General features: G+C 42.2%; 1 protein-coding gene across 1 annotated transcript; it reads left to right on the top strand.

Moving 5' to 3' along the window:
* Positions 1–563: 563 nt before the first annotated feature.
* LOC142943674 (NACHT, LRR and PYD domains-containing protein 3-like) lies at positions 564–20,946 on the top strand. The gene is made up of 12 exons (XM_076085325.1): positions 564–772; positions 2,691–2,842; positions 4,220–4,509; positions 4,591–4,758; positions 5,636–5,695; positions 11,609–13,457; positions 14,276–14,449; positions 14,622–14,795; positions 14,972–15,145; positions 16,477–16,653; positions 18,959–19,005; positions 19,102–20,946. Exons 3-12 carry the CDS (start codon positions 4,245–4,247, stop codon positions 19,656–19,658), a joined length of 3,645 nt encoding a protein of 1,214 aa, XP_075941440.1. The 5' UTR covers positions 564–772; positions 2,691–2,842; positions 4,220–4,244; the 3' UTR covers positions 19,659–20,946.
* The last annotated feature ends 420 nt before the right edge of the window (positions 20,947–21,366 follow it).

The raw sequence follows: 21,366 nt of genomic DNA, 5'->3' as shown, positions 1-21,366 counted from the left end.
ATTACTCTAAATAATGTGTTGAGATGAATGAAGTCCAATCTGTTCACATTGTAGCTGGAAAAAGAAACTATTTGACATTTTAGGAAAACGCCCTCAGAGAAGATGGCTGCACTCTTCTTTTTGAAATGTTCAGATCTGAACAAATAAACTGTAGAAATACCAAAATGTAAAGAATACTCTGTTGCAAGTAAACAGTACAAAATACTCAATATGCAGAACAACATTTCACACTAATATATGAAATATCACTGGATTATAATTAGTGATGCATTAATGTGTAAACATCACGAATGTTGCAGCTGATAAAGGTGAAGCTGATTTAAGAAAATGATTTTGAGGTGATAGCGCCCTCCAGAGGACACACTGCCAACTGCTACAGAGCTCAACCATCCATGCGTTTCTATTGGTGGTGACGTTTAGAAGGAGGGGCCAACACATTCACCTGGTTTAAGAGTTTTGTTGAGAAGTGAGGAAGTGATGACGTGCCAGTAATGCACCAATAAGATGGAAGAAGAAGAGGAAGAGGAAGAGGAAGAAGTGAAGGAGGAAGTTGGGTCACAGCTACATGTTCACTCAAACACTTTCTCACGCTCCATTTAGTCTCTCCAGCTGTGAGTGTGTAGAAGTCGAGGCTGTTGGGTTTTAACGCTCTTCTATTGTTCTTTACTATCTATCTTTATTGTTTTGATGAGCTGATGAATTAAACTCTGTGACTAGAAGCTGAAGACTACAACGGCCATGTTGTTCCTGGACTTCATCCTTTATATCTCAGGTATGAATGACTATGAATATTAATAACTATTGACAGTAAATGTGGAAGAACAGAGAATGTAACATATCATGGCTCTGCTGAAGGATCAGAGTCAGATTGTAAACAAATGTTGAAAGATGGAACATTTAAAAGAGTGCAGATTACATCACATGTGAGCTCTGAAGATGATCACTTCACCTGATGCTTCCACTCGTTCTTTCTTTCTTCTCTTCTCTATTGTGTGCAGAACAACAATAGAGTTCTGAATGGTTCTTCTGGTTCTGAGTCCACTGAACAGACTCTCAGAGTGTATTCCTCGCTATCACAACCTTGTGTTGTGTTCACTGTGTTTGATTTCTCAGGTTGGTGTGAAGTGTAACAAACTTCATGGACACACTTCCTCAACAACTACAGACTGAATCAATATGATCTACTGGGTAATAATCTACTCCAATAACCAGCTGCATATGCCCACTATAAAAGTAGCGTCAGCATAGCTGACCAATCAGGAAGTGCAGAGCGGAGAACATGCAGACTGCACAGTGGGCTGAGGAGTGACAGGACCCTCTGGTGGTGAAGGGTCTTTAAGTGATCAGTCACATGACTCATGAATAGTTCACTGATTAAAACACTATTTCCATGTCTGAGGATTTTACAAAGAAGGTCAATTCATCTTTAGAAGCTTTAGAAACAGGAAGTGTTAAACATCTACATGTGAGTAAATATTTATCAGCTAAATCAAATAGTTTACAGGATGTTCAACCTTTGTTTCTTTATTACACATTTAATAGTTATTTCTTTACAGGGTTTGTATGAAGGTGATGAAGTAGAGCATGAGTATGAGATATGAGTTTATAGTTCATTACAATCCCTCCTCTTCACTATGGAGGTTGGTTTATGGAGTTTTCTGGTTTCACTCGTTGTCTTTTTGATTCTTCACAGTTCTTCTTGTTTGTTGGTCCTCTGGTGTTTCAGAGAATAATGCAACAAACATCACGTTGAGCATAAATGTCTTCATGTGTTCTCGGAGCTCACGCACCATCTGTGGAGGCTCACGCTCCGGTGCCAAGAGCGAGCAGAAAGGCTTTAGTGGTGGCAGAACCTCCTAAATCTGGTTGTTCCTTTAACCACTACATTGGATGTCCTACATAGTTTCACCACTTAGAGTTCGGGTGCATTATGTCTCACTCGCAGCCTTTCCTAAAAGAAACTCCAGAAGGAGTTCATGGTTCACTGTTGCTTCCATTTATTACAAAATCAACAAAAATATGAACATAAGATGCAGTTGTTTCAATGTCTTTGTGTTTTTACTGCAGCGTTGCCGATGCCTTTCAATCAGCACACGCTTCTCCACCTCACTATGCGTCATGCTCTCCATCTTATAGGTGGCCCTCCTCCCCGGTGGGCGGGGCACACTTGCGTTCCACACAAATAAAGAAAAAGATCAGTAATTAAAATACATAGACATGAACTTAAATGCGGCTCCTGCAGCTTTAGCCTCCACAGCCCACCTACTTCTTTAGAGCCTCGGTGGCCACAGCGGAGAAGTGTTGGAACACAACGTTAGATTTATGCATCAAAATATCAACTTACAGTTGTGTGATTTTTCCTCCGTCATTGATCGCTGTTGCTGTAGTGAAATGCATTCTGGGATATTTGGCTGTCCCAAGTACAGACAAGTCACCTCCGATGCATCCCCGGTAAAATGGGCGGAGCCACATCCGGGCATTTGGACCTTGGTTGGCTCGATGCAGACTTTTGAATTGGAACAGTACTTTGACTGAGACTGATGACGATTCACAAGAACACAAGAACACAAGAACACAAGAACACAAGAACACATATTGAGAAAGACCTCTCAATATGTGTTCTTGTCTGTACTTGCTGTGAATTCTCTCCAATCAGAACTGTGACTGACAGACCTTCTGTTTACTGGCAGCACTACAGCACAGAACGGGTTTCTGCTCTCACGTCTTACTGACAAGTCCTGACTTGGATTTGAAGGTGTGAGGACGCGATGGCTGCGTCTCTCGGTGTCTGCAGACGAAGGTAGAAAGTCTCTTTGACCTCATCTGGATGAGACTTTAACAGGTGAGTGACTTTAACAGGTATCTTTAGACTCTCTGATGAAGGAGCTCTGCTGACATTTGTTACACAATAAACTTGTAGATGAGAGCAGTGATCACTTCTTTCAGCACTGATGTTTACTCTTTGTACCTGAATTAATTCACTCATATTCTGTCATATGTAACTTTATGGCCAAAGTCTTTTCAGCCTTTGAGTCTTTTCATGTTCAGTTGAATCAGATTTGATCATCACCAGGAAACACGTTTGATTTTAATCTGCGCCGACTCACTGCTGAAATATGTGCACATGTCCGTCTACTGTTTATTCTGACTGATCAAAACTACACACAAGAACAGCTGTTTGTTGTCTTTAACTGGAGACACATTCAGGAAAATTCATGTTTTGATGTCAGAGACTTTAGGGGGCGGGGCTTATGTTGTAGTAACTGTGTTTTATTTGTGTAATAATCTACTCCAATAACCAGCTGCATATGCCCACTATAACAGTAGCATCAGCATAGCTGTGCATACTGGAAAACATGCAGACTGCACAGCCGCACAGTCACATGACTCATAAATAGTTCACTGATTAAAACACTATTTCCATGTCTGAGGATTTTACAAAGAAGGTCAATTCATCTTTAGAAGCTTTAGAAACAGGAAGTGTTAAACATCTACATGTGAGTAAATATTTATCAGCTAAATCAAATAGTTTACAGGATGTTCAACCTTTGTTTCTTTATTATACATTTAACAGTTATTTCTTTACAGGGTTTGTATAAAGGTGATGAAGTAGTTTATGAATATGAGATATGAGTTTACAGATAAATACAATCCTTCTTCAGTAGAGGAACCGTCTAATTACTGGATCCACACGGTAAGAGCTTCACCAGAACACAGATCTCTCTCACCGCCTGCTTTTACCTGTTTGCTCATTCTAATGATGGTTTATTCCATATATTCATAATCAGCTGCTGTGTTCTGTGTTTCCTTTAATCCTGATCACAACCATATTCAACTTGTTGGTGTTCCTCTGGTGTTTTTAACATTGCAGATTGATATTTTACAAAGAGCCTGCTGACACAGCGAGGCAGTGTTCTCCAGTGATGAGCGTGTTGGTTTGGTTCTGTCTGGTGTGTTTGTAGTAAAAACAGGAGGTAGAGATACAGAGAGGAGACATGAGGGCAGAGAGAGCGCTGCAACACTTTTATACTTCTGTGAAAAGTCATTTAATGTGTTGCATTGTTCAAAATAATGTTCTGTTGTAACAATAGTTCAGGTCCAACATGGCGTCTCTCTTCATTCTAAGCACTGGCAGTTCAACAAACATGAATCTTTGACATCGTTATCTGCAACAAGACTTCCTCCACCTGTGACGGTGCTTTTATTGAACCCATTACAGGCTGATCTCCTCTCAGTGATCAGAGATGCAGGTTCCACGTCTGATCCTAGACTCTCTGGATCAGCTGGGTGCCGATGACTTCAAGAGGTTTCAGTGGAACCTCACTCAGCCGGTGCTGGACGGGTGTCGGCCCATTCCTAAGAGCTGTCTGGAGAACAAGGACCGGCCGGACGTCGTCAGCAGGATGATCGACAGCTACGGAGAAGAGTCGGCTGTGAACGTGACGGTTGAAATCCTGAAGAGGATGAACCTCAACAACGAGGCGGAGAAGTTACAGAACGCACGTCCAGGTGAGGGATCAGAGTCCTGTTAGAAAGAACTCTGATGTACTTCAGGAAATAAACCTGTTTGTTTGTGTCTTTCATCAACAGCTGCACAACCCCCCCCTCCGACACCCCCCTCCTCCTCCTCTGGTTTGACTCCTCCTGCTGGAGCCACAAATTGTGCCCAGGATAGAAGTGCTATCGTGGCCTCCAACATCACAGTCAGCGCTGGTGGTATCGTCAATATGACCATAAATACACAGAACGCACGCCCAGGTGAGGGATCAGAGTCCTGTTGTGTCGTGTTCACACCAAACGTGTAGATTACATCCAAAGTCAATGCAGAGACGCCAACACACGAGAAATACGCAAATTTGACTCATTGGCGCGAGTTTAAATGTTTCATCCTTTAGGTGCGTTCACACCAACAGTTTCCGTGTCTCATTACTCTCAGGACCATTTGTGGTTATTCACTTCATTCGTTAGATGCGCTGGAGAGGAGGAGTGGCTTATCTCCATGGAAACCGTTATCAACGAAGACATTTATTTCCTCCATCAACCAATAGAAGAAATAACCTCTATTTCTGCTGAGTACTTGTTGTGGAAGTCACAGATATCCAGAGAAACTAACGTTGTTACGCCCGGTCTAGTGGAACCTGGATGCAGCATAATAATAGGTCTCCTCCTCTCTCTCACTCCCAAGAACAACCAGTGCTGCCGCCATACAGTCCATCATATGTATTGATTTACACTATTGTATTAATATGCGTCGGGGTGAGCCTGGCCCAAAACAATAAACAAAGCAATCTTTATTAACGTGCTACCTTACCTACTCCACACTGAACAAAAGAAAAGACAGGCAGCTCACCGAGCTCCCTAACCGACAACAGGAGAAACCGATGTGAAGAACAGAGCGGCTCACCCGACCACTACATGGACTGTTGTTATAGTGTACTATGAGGTGTCGCCCCGATCCGTATAACAGCGTCTATCCCAGACACAATGATGTAACCTACAGCACATAACACATAAACATGTTTTACACCTGAAAAATGAAGAGAAACTAATAACCAATCAGGGTTAACTTGAAGATCAGAAATAGGTAATAAGTCAAAGTGATGAAATAACACAGACTGTAACTTCTCTCACACAGAGGATGCTGATGTTGGAGAGACTTCAGAGAACAGAGGAACATCCTCCTGTCAGAGCGAAGGTAAAGCTGCTGTATTCTCTGGTTAGTATGGAAGCCCTGAGAGAAGAAAGTGTGCTAAATGTTTTCATAAATACCCTCTGTGAGAGACATCATGACTCCAAAGAAGCATTCAATTCAGTTCCCTAAAAGAAAATGACCAACAAGCTGTTTAAAATGTACAAGTTTCATTTAGTGGAGTTTGAGTGAACATCATCAGACCTGCAGCAAACACTTTCACTTCTGCAGCTACAGCAGGAAGTTCAGTCCTAACTTCTGACGCACACATGGACACACATGTACTGGTTGAAGTGGTCAAATTGTCCTGTTTCAAAGTTTGAAAATCTAGAAAAAAATAATAATTTCAACTACTTTTTTTCTGTATGAAACTTCTTCTGCTGCCTTAATTAGTATAATCAACGTGAAAACAAAAAGGTTCATATCATGATGTGCAACCCCCCCCCCCCCCCCCCCCCTGCAGGTTTATATTACAGAGATGATGTTCGGATCAATTTGACCCGGCAGTGAAAGTGGAGGCTATAAGGGGTCAGAAGGGTCAAGTTTAGACCATTTCTTTCTTTGAAGTTGTGAGACAAGGTATTTCTTACTCCCTCCCACCATGTTTCTCACACACACTGTCATAACCCGGCTCCTAGGTCATGACAAATACGGCAGAGACACAACAAATGATGGTACGTAAAATGTTTATTTGACTAAATAAAGAAATAGTTAACTTTATGAAGTGTGTCAATCAATAACATCAGTAGTGTCACCGTGAATGCGTGTGGGATGAAGTGTGGGTGTTGTCAGCGAAACCAAAGGAAACCAAAACCAAAATAACCGGCAGCAACTGGCTGGGATCACTCCACGTACGGCGGAGAGTAAACCCGCCCCCCGAGCAACGCTAGAGCAGGGTTTTTATGCCCTCCCTGTTCCCGGACCAGGTGCTCTGCATCAGGTAATCTGCTCTCTAGGGACAGAGGGACAAAAGCATACTTGCAGTGATTAGAGACAGGGACCGTCACACCCCCCCCCCCCCCCCCCCTTAAAGTCGGTGTCCCAAGGGATCACCGGCATACTGCTAATCAATGCAACGGTGCACGTGACAACGCATCAGCAATAACATTGTTTTTTCCTTTAATATGTTTGATGTCAAGGTTGTAAACCTGAAGGAACAACGACCATCGTGTCAGCCTCTGGTTTGGGCATCTGATGGAATGCAAAAACGTCAACGGATTGTGATCTGTATACACCAAAATCCGCTCTCCTGTTCCTACATACACATTAAAATGTTGCAGTTCCCAAATGAGCGACAAAGCCTCCTTCTCAATAACAGAGTAATTTTCCTGGTACTTGTCAAACTTCTTTGAGAAAAAACTGACTGGCCTCACCAATCCCTGGTCGTCATCCTGAAGCAAGACGGCACCTGCTCCCACCTGGCTGGCATCTACTTGGAGCATAAACGCTCTGTCAAAACAAGGAGCAGCCAGCACGGGAGAAGAGCACAACAGAGATTTAACATTATCAAAAGCCCCCTGACATTCAGACGACCAGACAAACTTCACCTTGGCCTTGAGTAGTTCAGTGAGAGGAAACACAATAGTCGAAACGTTTTTACAAAAACTCCTATAGTACCCCACTAAACCCAAAAACCTTTGCAACTCCTTCTTTGTCATGGGTTGTGGATATCCGGCCATTGCCATGACCTTGGCCTGAACTGGGGCTACACGGCCCTGTTCTACCACACGACCGAGGTATGTCACTGTAGCCTTGCCAAAGTCACATTTGGCCAAATTAATGGTGAGCCGTGCTTCTGCCAAACGATCAAACAGTGCGTGAATGCGCTGAAGATGCGAATGCCAAGTATCACTGTAAATGACCAAATCATCCAGATAAACCGCACAACCTTTCAATCCGGAAACTACGCGATTCATCAACCGCTGAAATGTCGCGGGGGCATTCTTCAACCCAAAAGGCATCACTTTATAGGAATAAAGACCCGACGGTGTGATAAATGCAGCAATTTCCTGCGCACGCTTTGACAAAGGAACTTGCCAATACCCTTTAAGCAAATCAAATTTGCTAACAAACTTTGCAGACCCCACCTGATCTATACAATCATCCATACGTGGCAAAGGAAAAGAATCAGATTTTGTCACAGAATTCACTTTCCTCATGTCAGTACAGAATCTAGGTGTTCCATCCTGCTTGGGCACCAAAATACATGGAGACGCCCAACTAGATAACGTAGGTACAGCGATGTTATTTTGGAGCATGTACTCCACCTCAGCGTCCAAATACTCACGTTTAACTGGCGGCATACGGTAGAAGTGCTGCTTAATTGGCTGAGCATCTCCAACATCAATATCATGCTCCGCCCACTCAGTTTGTGAAGGAATATCACCAAACAAACACGGATATTTGTGTACCAACTCAGACATTTCTTCACATTTTGCCTCCGGAAGATGAGTCAGCAACTTGTCTAAATTAACAAGTGATTCTGAATTTTTCAAACGCCCATACAGGAGACTATCATCAGGCTCTGGCACCCCATCTCCCTCATGCACCAAAAGCTCTGAAGCTACCGCAAGAGCCGGATGAACCCCATCTTTCACCTCCTGACCCAAGTCAGTGTCCACTACACGCCTGAAGTACGGTTTCAGGAGATTTATGTGGCAGAGACGCTTGACCTTCCTACGTTCTGGCGTTGCAATGACATAATTCAACTCAGATGTTTTCTCCATGACTGTGTATGGACCTGTGTACTTAGCCTGAAATGGCGAACCAACCATAGGCATAAGTGCTAGAACCTGGTCTCCCGGACTGAACTCATGTCGCTCTGTACGTCGGTCATACAACTTCTTCATTTTCATTTGCGATACCGACAACCTTTCCTGTGCCATACTTCCAGCTACAAACAAACGATGTCTAAAACCATTCACATAGTCCACTAGTCTCACTGGCAACTTAGTATCCACACAGCCCTCTTTCAGTACTGCCAAGGGACCACGCACAGAATGTCCAAAGACCAACTCATTTGGGCTAAAACCTGTACTCGCCTGTACAGCCTCCCTCGCAGCCAACATCAACCATGGAAGCCCCTCTTCCCAGTCTCTATCCAACTCGGTACAAAATCCCCGTAGAAGAGACTTAAGGGTCTGGTGGAACCTTTCCAAGGCTCCTTGGCTTTGTGCATGATATGCAGATGATTGGTTCTGTTTAATGTGCAACAACTTCAACACCTGCCGAAACATATGTGATGAGAAGTTAGACCCTTGGTCACTCTGGACCACCTTAGGAATGCCAAATATAGAAATGAATTGTGACAATGCCTTAACCACAGCTTTAGTTGTGATTGACCTCAACGGATAAGCAGCCGGGTACCTGGTGGTTTGGCACATCACTGTGAGCAAATATTTACAACCAGACTTGGAACATGGCAACGGACCCACACAGTCAACAATGAGGTGTGTAAAAGGTTCACTCAGAGCTGGGATAGGCTGCAGTGGCACCGGCTTGATCTTCTGATTTGGTTTTCCTGTTAGCTGGCATACGTGACATGTTTTAATGTATGTTTTAAGGTGCTCTGCATCAGGTAATCTGCTCTCTAGGGACAGAGGGACAAAAGCATACTTGCAGTGATTAGAGACAGGGGCCGTCACACACACACACACTCACTCACTCACTCACTCACTCACTCACTCACTCACTCACTCACTCACACTCTCTCTCTCTCTCTCACTACCCCACCTGTGCGAGAAATACAGATACTATTTTGACTTTGACGGGAACCTTTTATTTCCCCGCAGGAAAACTCCGCCCACACTTAGCAGGAGAGGCGCGAAACATACAGAATGGTTGCTTGAGAGTCCAACATTACACTCTGCAGATACATCAGATGAGGAAACTGATAGACCTGTTCCTCCAAGCGAGACATTCGTGTCAATAAATTATGAAATACAGTGGTCATCCTCACCCGGTACACGTCAGCCAAGACTGTCTGCCGAAAATATTATAAAGACAATGCCAACATGTATTTGCACAAAGCACACCGTGATGACATGTCACTCGTGTGCTGTGTGGACACAGATACTCAGACAAACGCATACACACACACACACACACACACACACACCTCGTTCATTGTGCTCATCTCTTGTTCATTTCTGTGAATGTCTGTTTCTTAACACTATAAAGAAACATATATAGAGTTTACTTTCAATACCATTCCTGATGACTCATTTGGCTTGATGTTGAGTGAGCGGGTCAATATGACCCTGAACAGCAGAGGTGTCTCATCTCTATTCATCTACATCACCCCATGAAAAAAAGAAAGTTTCAAAATGTAAAAAGAATTTGAAAAAAATACATGTTATGGTAGACTAATTCAATTTATATCTAGGCTTTTCCAATGTACCTAAAAAATTGTTTGAACATGTATTTTTCATGGAAACGAGTGAGTTATCCTAATTGAACTCTGATCTATGGAGGGTGAATAACTCCATTCCAATAAATACTGACTGAATTGTTAGTAATGGTGTTGGTGATGAGGTACTAACTATATTTATTAGGATTTTTTGGTTTCTGACAACTTTTGGATGATTAAACATGAACATCATTGCTGTACCTAAGAAACGAACATTACAGGAGGGTTTAGTGTCAGACAGTCTCTAGACCAGGGGTCACCAACCTTTTTTAAACTGAGAGCTACTTCAAAGGTACCGAGTAGTACGAAGGGCTACTTATTTGATACAAACTTCCTGAATAACAAAGTTGCACAGATCACCTTAATAATAATAATATATGTGAAGAGACTGTTTGATCACATGTCAGTTAATTATTCCTCACAATAATTATTAAGAATGATTTCCACAACAATGATGGTATAGCTACACATACATATTTAAACATGCAACTTTTATTTCTGTTAATCTGTTTCAACATTTGAAAGTCAGAGGTATCACATCTCTGATATTTTTGTATCATCACATGATTAAAGCCGGTTACTTTTGCACATAGCGCCTGCTGGTGAATGATGCAGTGGTAATGTAGACATGTTGGGAATTCTGGGTCACCTTTGCATTGCGCAATGACGCCGCATGCCGGCCCGTCATCGCGGGAGCCTCGTCTGTTGTCACCGACACCAGCTTTTCCAACGGTACCTTTTTCTCAACGAAGAAACTAGTAACCAGTCTCGTCTATAGCCGAGCGGGGGATCCAACCCTCCGAGGCGCGCGAGCGTCTTCGGGCGCCCTCGTTCAAACCTCTAGTCTGGGCCTTTTCAGTCGGATTGCGTTGCCTCGCCTCTTCCCCCGCCACCCCTGAGTTGTTGCCCCGCGGCCTGTTCCGAGGATTTACGGACCTGACAACGGGGTGCGCTCGCGGCGCGCGTCTGGCGCCAATGGGAAGCACCCGCCATTCAGAACCTGAAAACCTAGTGCGGTGTGGCGGCCTCGTCCTGGCTGTCCGCCGTGCGCCTCCGGGTACCCAACTCTCTTATGACAAGAAATATTGTCATTTTAAAATCTACACTAATGCGTTTTTGATTAAAAAAGAACAGCAACTACAATTTTAGACGGAGCTCCATGGTGACTAGTGCTATTTTTAGAACATGCCTTGCGGGCAACTCACGTGGTCCCTGCAGGCGACAGGGTCTAGGACTGCAGTGTCTAAGACTGCAACTCTGCTTCCTGGTCTCAACTCTGGGTTTTCAGGGATTAAGTCCACCAATAAACTCGCTCAGATTTCTCCATCTGCTCCATCCAAAGTGGGATGAATGTCTTCTCTTCTAATCAGACCAGACAAAAGGCAAGGACACGTTTTTTGTTAATCTGATGAAGACAGTCCTTTAGCAAAAGACCATTTGTGTTCTGCTCCTCCAACTGTAGACAAACAATCTAATAATAGTTATATTTTTCATGTTTGTGTTCAATACAGACGAGATGGTTCTGGGAGTACACATCTCATCTCTGCAACGAACGCTTCAATCACACTTTCCGGATAGGTTGGGGTATATACAACAGGCGTGGTTGGGGAAGAAGGATGAGAAACCTCTGGTTGATATCTACACAGATCTGTACATCACAGCAGGGGCTGACATACACATCAACACTCAGCATGAGGTCATGCAGATTGAGGTGAAGAGGGCGACGCCAGCAGGTAAAGAGAAACCAATTCAACCCAGCGACATATTCAAACCCCCGTCTGGAGGAGACAGACCCATAAGAACAGTACTGACCAATGGAATCGCAGGAATTGGAAAAACATTTCTTGTGCGCAAGTTTGTGTTGGACTGGGCTGAAAAAAAACACAATCAAGATGTGCATCTCATTTTCCCCTTCACCTTCCGTGAGCTGAATATGAAGGAAGAAAAGTTTTGTTTGTCAGAGCTCATTCATGAATGTATCGAGGAGACCAAAGACATCAAGACAGAAGCTCTTAATCACATCTTCACAACTCTGCAGTCATCAGGAAACACCAACTACAACAAGAGTAAATTCAAACTTCTGTTTGTTTTGGATGGACTGGATGAGAGCCGCCTTCATCTGGACTGCTCTACCAGTAAAAAGCCGGGCATTAAATTTCGTGTGACAGAGTCCACCTCAGTGGATGTGCTGCTGATGAACCTCATCAGGGGGGAACTGCTTCCCTCTGCTCGCCTCTGGATAACCACACGACCTGCAGCAGTCAATCAGATCCATCGTGATTTTGTTGGCATGGTGACAGAGGTCAGAGGGTTCACTGACCCACAGAAGGAGGAGTACTTCAGGAAGAGGTTCAGAGATAAGAAGCAGGCCAGCAGGATCATCTCCCACATCAAGACCTCACGAAGCCTCCACATCATGTGCCACATCCCAGTCTTCTGCTGGATCACTGCTACAGTTCTGGAGAATGTGATGACCAGAGAGGGAGGAGAGCTGCCCAAGACCCTGACTGAGATGTATGCAAAGTTCTTGGTGTTTCACACTTATCAGACAGAAGACAAGTATGACCAAAAAGAGTTCAATCACTACATTACGTCATTAGCAAAACTGTCTTTTCACCAGCTGGAAAAGGGCAATCTGATCTTCTATGAGAAAGATCTCAAAGAGAGTGGCATTGATGTCAGTGAAGCCTCAAAGTGCTCAGGAGTGTTCACAGAGATCTTCAAAGAGGAACATGGGATGATGAATAAAAAACAGATGTTTAGCTTTGTCCATCTGAGTGTTCAGGAGTTTCTGGCAGCGTTCTACGTAAGAATGGAAGCCGTTAACAGAAACAAGAATGTGATGTCTGAGCCAGGGAAAACTTTTGCCGATAATGTGCGAATGTTTTTCAGCAAAACATCTACGACAAAGGTCCACAGGTTTGCTATTGACAAGGCCTTGAAGAGTCCAAACGGACACCTGGACCTGTTCCTCCGATTCCTCCTGGGTCTTTCACTGGAGATCAATCAGACTCATCTAGAAGACCTACTGACAAAGAAAAGTAGCTCACAGACCAATCAGGAAACAGTCCGCTACATCAAGAAGAAGCTCAGAGAGAATCTGTCACCAGAGAAAAGCATCAATCTGTTCCACTGTCTGAATGAACTGAATGATGGTTCTCTAGTGGAGGAGATCCAACGGTCCCTGAGATCAGGACGTCTCTCCACAGATGAACTGTCTCCTGCTCAGTGGTCAGCTCTGGTCTTCATCTTACTGACATCAGAAAAAGATCTGGACGTGTTTGACCTGAAGAAATACTCTGCTTCAGAGGAGGCTCTTCTGAGGCTGCTGCCAGTGGTCAAAGCCTCCAACAAAGCTCTGTAAGTACCCAGATAACTGCCTTTAACAGCTTCATCACATGAGCAGAGTAGTTCGCAACTCATGAAAGTCTTCTGTTGGCAGATTTAGTAAACAAATTGATTAGTTGATCAATTCAAAAACATGCAAATTGTTTCTTCAGTTTCATTGCAACTCCACAGATTAATGCAGCTTTAATTGAACTTTGTTGTTCAATTAAGACTAAAAGTTATGAGGGATTAGTATCCATTAATTACGGTTAGATTCCAGTAATACACACAATAAAAGGTAAAAATCCTCTCGGCACCTGAATTGTTCAATTTATAAGTTCAGAAATGTTGTATTTTACACTGTAGAAGAAAAAAGAACAGTATTGTGTTTTTCTTCATCACTAACTCTCCTTCAGGCTGAGTAGCTGTAATCTGTCAGAGAGAAGCTGTGAAGCTCTGTCATCAGTCCTCAGCTCTCCATCCTCTAGTCTGAGAGAGCTGGACCTGAGTAACAACAACAAGTCTTCTGTTGGCAGATTTAGTAAACAAATTGATTAGTTGATCAATTGAAAAACTTGCATATTCCTTCTTCAGTTTCATTGCAACTCCACAGATTAATGCAGGTTTGAAATTTAAAAATGGTCACTTTGTTGTTCAATTAAGAGTTCTTAGAAGTGGAGTTATTAGCAATTATGATCCATTAATTACAGTAATAAACACAATAAAAGGTCATATTCATCTCGGCACCTGAGACTCGATTGTTCAATTTATGAACTCAGAAATGTTGTATTTTACATTGAAGATGAAAAAAATCAGTACTGTGTTTGTCTTCATCACTAACTCTCCTTCAGGTTGAGTGGCTGTAATCTGTCAGAGAGAAGCTGTGAAGCTCTGTCATCAGTCCTCAGCTCCCAGTCCTCTAGTCTGAGAGAGCTGGACCTGAGTAACAATGACCTGCAGGATTCAGGAGTCAAGCTGCTGTCTGCTGGACTGGAGAGTTCACACTGGAAACTGGAAACCCTCAGGTCAGGCTTAACAAACTTATAAATGGTGAACCAGAACTTTCATATGGTGTAATGTCATTTGTCTTCAGTCAGTTTAGAACTTTTAATTCATTACAGTACTGCCTACCTAAATATGTGAGTTATATCAAATGTAGATAGAAATGTTTTCACACATGTGATATACATATTTTAGGGTGAGTGGCTGTAATCTGTCAGAGAGAAGCTGTGAAGCTCTGTCATCAGTCCTCAGCTCCCAGTCCTCTAGTCTGAGAGAGCTGGACCTGAGTAACAATGACCTGCAGGATTCAGGAGTGAAGCTGCTGTCTGCTGGACTGGAGAGTTCACCCTGTATACTGCAAACCCTCAGGTCAAGTTTAACACACTTATAAATGGTGAACCAGAACTTTCATATGGTGTATTGTCATTTGTCTTCACTCAGTTTACCACTTTTAATTTATGACAGTACTGCCTACCTAAATATAAGTGTAAGTTATATAAAATGTAGATAGAAATGTTTTCACACATGTGATGTACATATTTTAGGTTGAGTGGCTGTAATCTGTCAGAGAGAAGCTGTGAAACACAGTCATCAGTCCTCAGCTCCCCGTCCTCTAGTCTGAGAGAGCTGGACCTGAGTAACAATGACCTAAAGGATTCAGGAGTGAAACAGCTGTCTGCTGGTCTGGAGAGCCAATACTGTCAACTAGAGATTCTCAGGTAAGGATTTGTCTTCTGTTTAACTGATAACCATTTAAATGTTGCTTCATATGTATGTGGTCTCAATATATTGTTGAGTTGAAGACAACTACACTCCTTACTTTGGATACTTTGGTAACACTTTATAATAACTACACACTATGAAGCATTAGTTAAGTATGAGTAAACACTTAATTCATCATTTATAAAGCATTGTTCCTACATTAATAATTAATTAGTATGCAGTTCATAACAACAGTTATAAATGTTTTATTCTTGATTAATAAGCTCGTCTATTATGTGTTTCATTATTGTGTTTTCATACTTTATAAATGATGGATTCCCCATTTGTAAATGAAGTGTTATATATTTTACAAACCAATTATTAAGGAGTTGTAGATGATTAATAAGATAATTTATAAAGTGTTAGTAAATGATTAATAACTTATTTAGATGTACATTATTCATGCATTTATATATATAATGGTTAGGGACTATGTTAATATATGCTTTATAAAGCATATTAATACTGCAATTCATGATTAATTCATGATTTATTAAGGTAGTTACTACTCGTTAGTAAAGTGTTTTATGTCACGTCATCTAAAGTGAGGACTATTTATGCCTTATAAAGCATTTATAAATGACATTGAAAGGCCAGCAGTGCCTCAAAAGACATTTTTGAACAGAACAGGCAAATAGACACAACACAAAGTGATCAAGAACATATTAATATTTATTGCAAGATGCAAACAATATACTGTTAAATAGAAACCTCTCAGGCATTAATTCATGTAAGAAACAAACAAACAAAGACATTCTCCTTCAGGAGAACATGGCTGGATACAAAACATTTGTAAATATACGACTGGAGTTAACCACAGAGGACAGGAAACAGTAGACAGAGGACAGTTAGGAAAGAGGACAGAAGATAGAGGACAGGAAGAATGACTGATTCTGACTGATGTCTCTGTTCTTCATTCTTTATAAACTTCACTCAGAAATTATATTTATTTTATTGACATGTTACTTTTGTTTCCAGTGAGATATTAATGACTTTATATTGTGACTTTGTTGTTGTAAACATAACTGTTGCTGCTCTATAAACAATATTGAAGAAAAATAACAGAATATTGATGAGAGTAGCTCCTAGTAGTAATAAAATATCCACCTGAAGGCCACCGTAGTTCTCTACACACTTGGAAAGGGAGGAGTGAGCTGAGGGGATTTAGTTGGTTGCAGCCTGCAGCTCACTACTAGATGTCACTAAATCTTACACACTGTTCCTTTAAAGGTGCAACGTGACTGAAAGAGTAGATGAAAGTTCATGTAATATCATTGTGTGTCTCCAGCCTGTCAGGCTGTCTGGTCACAGAGGAAGGCTGTTCTTCTCTGGCTTCAGCTCTGAGATCCAACCCCTCCCATCATCTGAGAGAGCTGGACCTGACCTACAATCATCCAGGAGACTCAGGAGAGAAGCTGCTGTCTGCTGGACTGGAGGATCCACACTGGAGACTCAAAACTCTCAGGTATGAAGAGACAACAAGAGCTCACAGTCTGTTGGTTCACAGTCTGATAACAGTGAAGACAGTAGCTGATGTTCTGAGAGTCCCTGTCCCCACTGAGACGGACCTCCTCACTAACATCAGACCAGGATCTGGTGTTCTTTAGTGTTGGGGAGAGGAGACATAATCATAATGTTTGACACACATAAACAGAGGTTATTAAATGACAGGCTTCATCACAAGCATTTCAGTTAGAGTTCACTCTCTGGGGCTTTTATTTTGAAATCGGGTGTGGGGGGGTGGAAAGTCCTCTTAAAATCTCTAAGACCTGAATGACTGTATGAGAGAGAGACACAGAGAGAGAGACATAGACAGAAAGATAGAGAGAGAGGAGAGAGGAGAGAGAATGAGTGTGAGAAAGAGAGAGAGAGAGAGACAGACACAGAGACAGACAGACAGACGGTCTAACAATGCCTCCAAGTCGTGTGTGTGTGTAGAGACAGACAGACAGACAGAGAGAGAGAGCCTGTGTGCGTGTGTGTAACTGGTTGCCATGGCGAGGACGCACCTGGTGTTAGAGGCAGACTGATTAAGAAACATTATTGTAAACAGTGATTTTGAACAAAACCCCTTTTAACTTAAAGCAGGAGTCTGAGTGCCAAAATATGGATACCGTGAGAAAGATAAGACTCTGCCGAACGCGCTGATGTGTTTTTTTATGTTTGTGGTGTTAATAATGTGAGCTGCAGAGCAATAGACAAAACTGGTACCATCTGCTTTCTTTGAGAAATGAGTGGTGAGATTTAACATGAAGTCTAATGGAGCAGTTTGTTGGAGTTCATGTCGCTCTGCGGCTCCTTGAGCCAAATGTGTAAATCTGTGGGATTCCACAGTCATTTGTCTACGACAAGGACAAGATTAGCTACTTCTCCATCAAAAATGATGCATGAAGAGTGAAGATTGTGGACACAGTGGCAAAAGACAAATGTTTTTTTCACAAGAATCTCAAGCTGCTCTACACTCTAGCGGTGACATCACGCACTCTAAGCTGCGCAATACACACCCATTATAAGGTCAGAAAAGGACTGAAAAAATCATAGAAGTTAAATTGGGACAGTTCAAAAAGTTTAAAAGATATCAAAAAGCTGAATCATGTGGCAATAGCTCAGGGTTTTCTTAACATTTTAAAGTTGAAATGGTGTCTGTAGCTCAAAGTATGAGGAAGTAGAAGGATTTGAAAGTTGAAAAAGTTTAAGAGGATTTAAAAATATTCTCCATAGACATCCCATTCAAAAAAAAATGTGCAAAAAGCTTAATAATTCAAAAAGTTTAAAGATTAGAAATATGAAGAGACATAGCAGACATGTCCTTAACGAGCTGAACATTTTGATAGTTTGGTTTCTGTCGCTTAAAATATGTGGAAGGAGATAAGTGCCAAAATACGTACGGAAGAAATAGTTGAATAAAGATTTGAAGAACAATGGTTGGAATGCTTTACAGCATTCCTACAATAAAGATAGTAGTAGGTGTCAGCAGGGCCATGGCTGGTGGAAGGACCAGTGTCCAGATAAAACTGCGATCATGGGAACACCGTTCTCCCATACACTAACTATATGATGTTTGCTGGCTTGTATCTCACTGTTCTTGTCGTCCTCTTGTTTTGTCTATGTATTGTCTCTTGTCTTGCAATGAATTAAAAATAAAAAAGGTTATTATTGTTGTAAGTGTGCGATGGTCCAGCGGTCCTTCATGCAGAATAGGGAGGAGTTCTACAGTTTGATGGCCACAGGTAGAAAAGACTTCCTATGGCGTTCTGCGGTTCTCCTCGGTGGTCTCGGTCTCCGGCCGAAGGGCTCTGAAGTGACTTCAGTGGGACGTTCGGGGGCTGAGAGGCATCGTCCAGAACACTGAGTAGATTCCTCAGCATCCTCCTCCCTGAAACCTCCACCACAGAAGCAGCTCTCCTGATGAGCTGATTGAGTCTCTTAGCATCAGCTGCCTTCACCCTGCTGCTCCAGCACACTACAGAGGAGAAGATGACGCTGCTCAAGCTGATTTGAGCCCCTAAAGCTGATGCTGGGTCTGATCTTATGGGACACAAGCTGTTGCTCATTGTAAAGCTGAATCCAAGATACAAACCTCTCTGTTCAACACGGACTTGAACAGCTTTTGGTCTCCACTTTAAATGATGTTTAATCCATTTTTACAGCTTGTGTATAAAATGTGTTTCATAACTGCAGCTGTTTGTCTGAATGGAGGATCTGAGTGAAGGTTGATGAAGATCAGTGATGATGATGAAGCTTCATTCTGACTCTGTTTCTTCCTCCAGGGTTGAACCTGCTGGAGTTCAGTGGCTGAAACCTGGTCTGATGAAGTGTGAGTGTTCACTTTGATTCATGAAGTCTCAAATAAACCCATCAGCTGTGTTTGATGATGAACTGATGCTGTTTCATGTCTCCTTCTCTCCTTCAGATGCCTGTGAACTCACAATCGACACAAACACAGTGAACAGAAAGATCAAACTGTCTCACAACAACAGGGAGGTGACACGTGTGGTGGAGGTTCAGTCATATCCTGATCATCCAGACAGGTTTGACTTCTGGCCTCAGCTGTTGTGTAGAACTGGTCTGACTGGTCGCTGTTACTGGGAGGTCGAGTGGAGAGGAAGTGTTGATATATCAGTGAGTTACAGAGGAATCAGAAGGAGAGGACGCAGTGATGACTGTAGGTTTGGAGAGAACGATCAGTCCTGGAGTCTGGAGTGCTCTGGTCATCATTACTATGTACTTCATAATAAGAGAAGCACACAACTCCCCTCCTCCTCCTCCTCCTCCTCCTCCTCCTCCTCCCCCTCTGGTAGAGTAGCAGTGTATGTGGACTGTCCTGCTGGCTCTCTGTCCTTCTACAGAGTCTCCTCAAACACACTGATCCACCTCCACACCTTCAACACCACATTCACTGAACCTCTTTATCCTGGGTTCTTGTTTGGGTTTGGGTCTGGTTCCTCAGTGTCTCTGTGTTCTGTGTAGGACGGAGAGTCTCCTCCTCTGTAAAAACTCACTCTGCTGACGATCAGATTCAGATCAATAGAACAAAATATAATCAACAAATAAATCACTTTTATATATTATTATGGAGAAAACAATCAACCTTTATTGATCCCTCGGTGAAACTCAGAAATGAATACTTTAGTACAGTGATTCTCAACTGGTGGGTCACGACCCAAAAGTGGGTCGCAGACTCGTTTTCAGAGGGTCGCGGGCCTTTGCCTGAAAGAAAAAAAAAAGGATTTTGTTTTTTCCTTTGCTTTTATTTTGAAGGGGAGTCATTCACTCTCCTTAACAGTATTTTGCGTTAATGTCTTGTAATGCTAATATACACCCGCCATTTCACAGCATACAAGAACACCCACAAAGTTTGTTTTCATGCTATTTGAGCGAAACGCAAGTACGGCACCGACTACATGAGATATGGATTTTCTTACATTGAGGACAAAAGAGGGAAAAACCTCAGTGTGTTTTGTGCAGCGAGGTTCTGGCACAAGAAAGCATGAAGCAGTTTTACTCGTTTACGTGAAACATGTGTGGGATGGGGACTGACAAGAACACATTCTCTGCACAAGAGATCTCCTACACTACGACTGCAGAGGACATGTTCAGCTCAGGTTCAAACTGCTCCATCTTTACATTGAAGACATTTGAGAAGTTGAACATTTGGGTCGCGGCTTGTCATTAAGGGGTGATGGTGGGTCCCACAGCGAGACCAGTTGAGAACCACTGCTTTAGTACTTTTACTTTCATTGTGAATGCAGGACTTGTCCGATCTTTTCTCAGTAAAAACAAGTCGATTCTATTGTTTCAGATAAAATCAGGTTCCACACATTTATGCAAATAGATCATCACAAACATGTAACTTTAGACAAATGTACAAATCATTTGACTTTGTAGAAATGTGATTCCAGTTCATGTGAATGATGTGAAATATAAAGCAGTGACATGTTGAACCAGAATCAGGTGATTGTTTGATGAATATGTGACTGATATACTGAGCTACATCTTTTATTCTTATTGTTCTGACTGAAAGTTGACCTTCAGAAACACAAACAGCTTCAACACTTGACTACGAGGTTAAAGAGTGAAATGTGAGGTTTGATTGAGGTCCAGGTCAGACGAACAGGATCCTTTTTAAACAGAGACCACCAATGAGGACTGAGAGGAACCACAACAACAGTTAACATGAAACAAGTCATGTGTCATGTGTGTTTGTACAATACAATTCTGTCAACATGTAAATAAATTAATCCATGTAAATATCTGACTCCATCTTTGTTCTGTTTCTTTGAGACTACTGTGTGAAGTTGTTTCGTTAAGGCTTTTATTGTGGTGTTTCCTGTGTTTTATTTTGAAAGGAACCTGGTCTCAGGTGGCCAGCGTAACTTGACAGAAACACACAAACGGTAGTAGAGCTTCCGGTATTTAATGTGGAGTAAAAAAAGTGTATAAATGTGTTAAAACTCCTCTTAGCACCAGTTGAACAGGTAACAAGGTGTTTAAATTGGTTCATATCTTTGTAAAGATTGAGAGTTAACTTTTACTAGACGTCAGTAAACCGGATGTGTTGTTAACAACTTAAGTTTAGTTTAAGTTTAGTTAAGGTTTGAATTCACCCAAGTTAAGGTTTGAATTAACCTAAGTGTGGCGAGAGGTAGACGGGATGTTGTTTAAAGTTACGTGGACA

This window comes from Anarhichas minor, unplaced genomic scaffold (assembly GCF_050575085.1).
Source record: "Anarhichas minor isolate MPS153535 unplaced genomic scaffold, ASM5057508v1 ptg000149l, whole genome shotgun sequence".
In the NCBI taxonomy this organism is placed as follows: Eukaryota; Metazoa; Chordata; class Actinopteri; order Perciformes; family Anarhichadidae; genus Anarhichas; species Anarhichas minor.
This window is presented reverse-complemented; position numbering and strand designations above follow the sequence as displayed.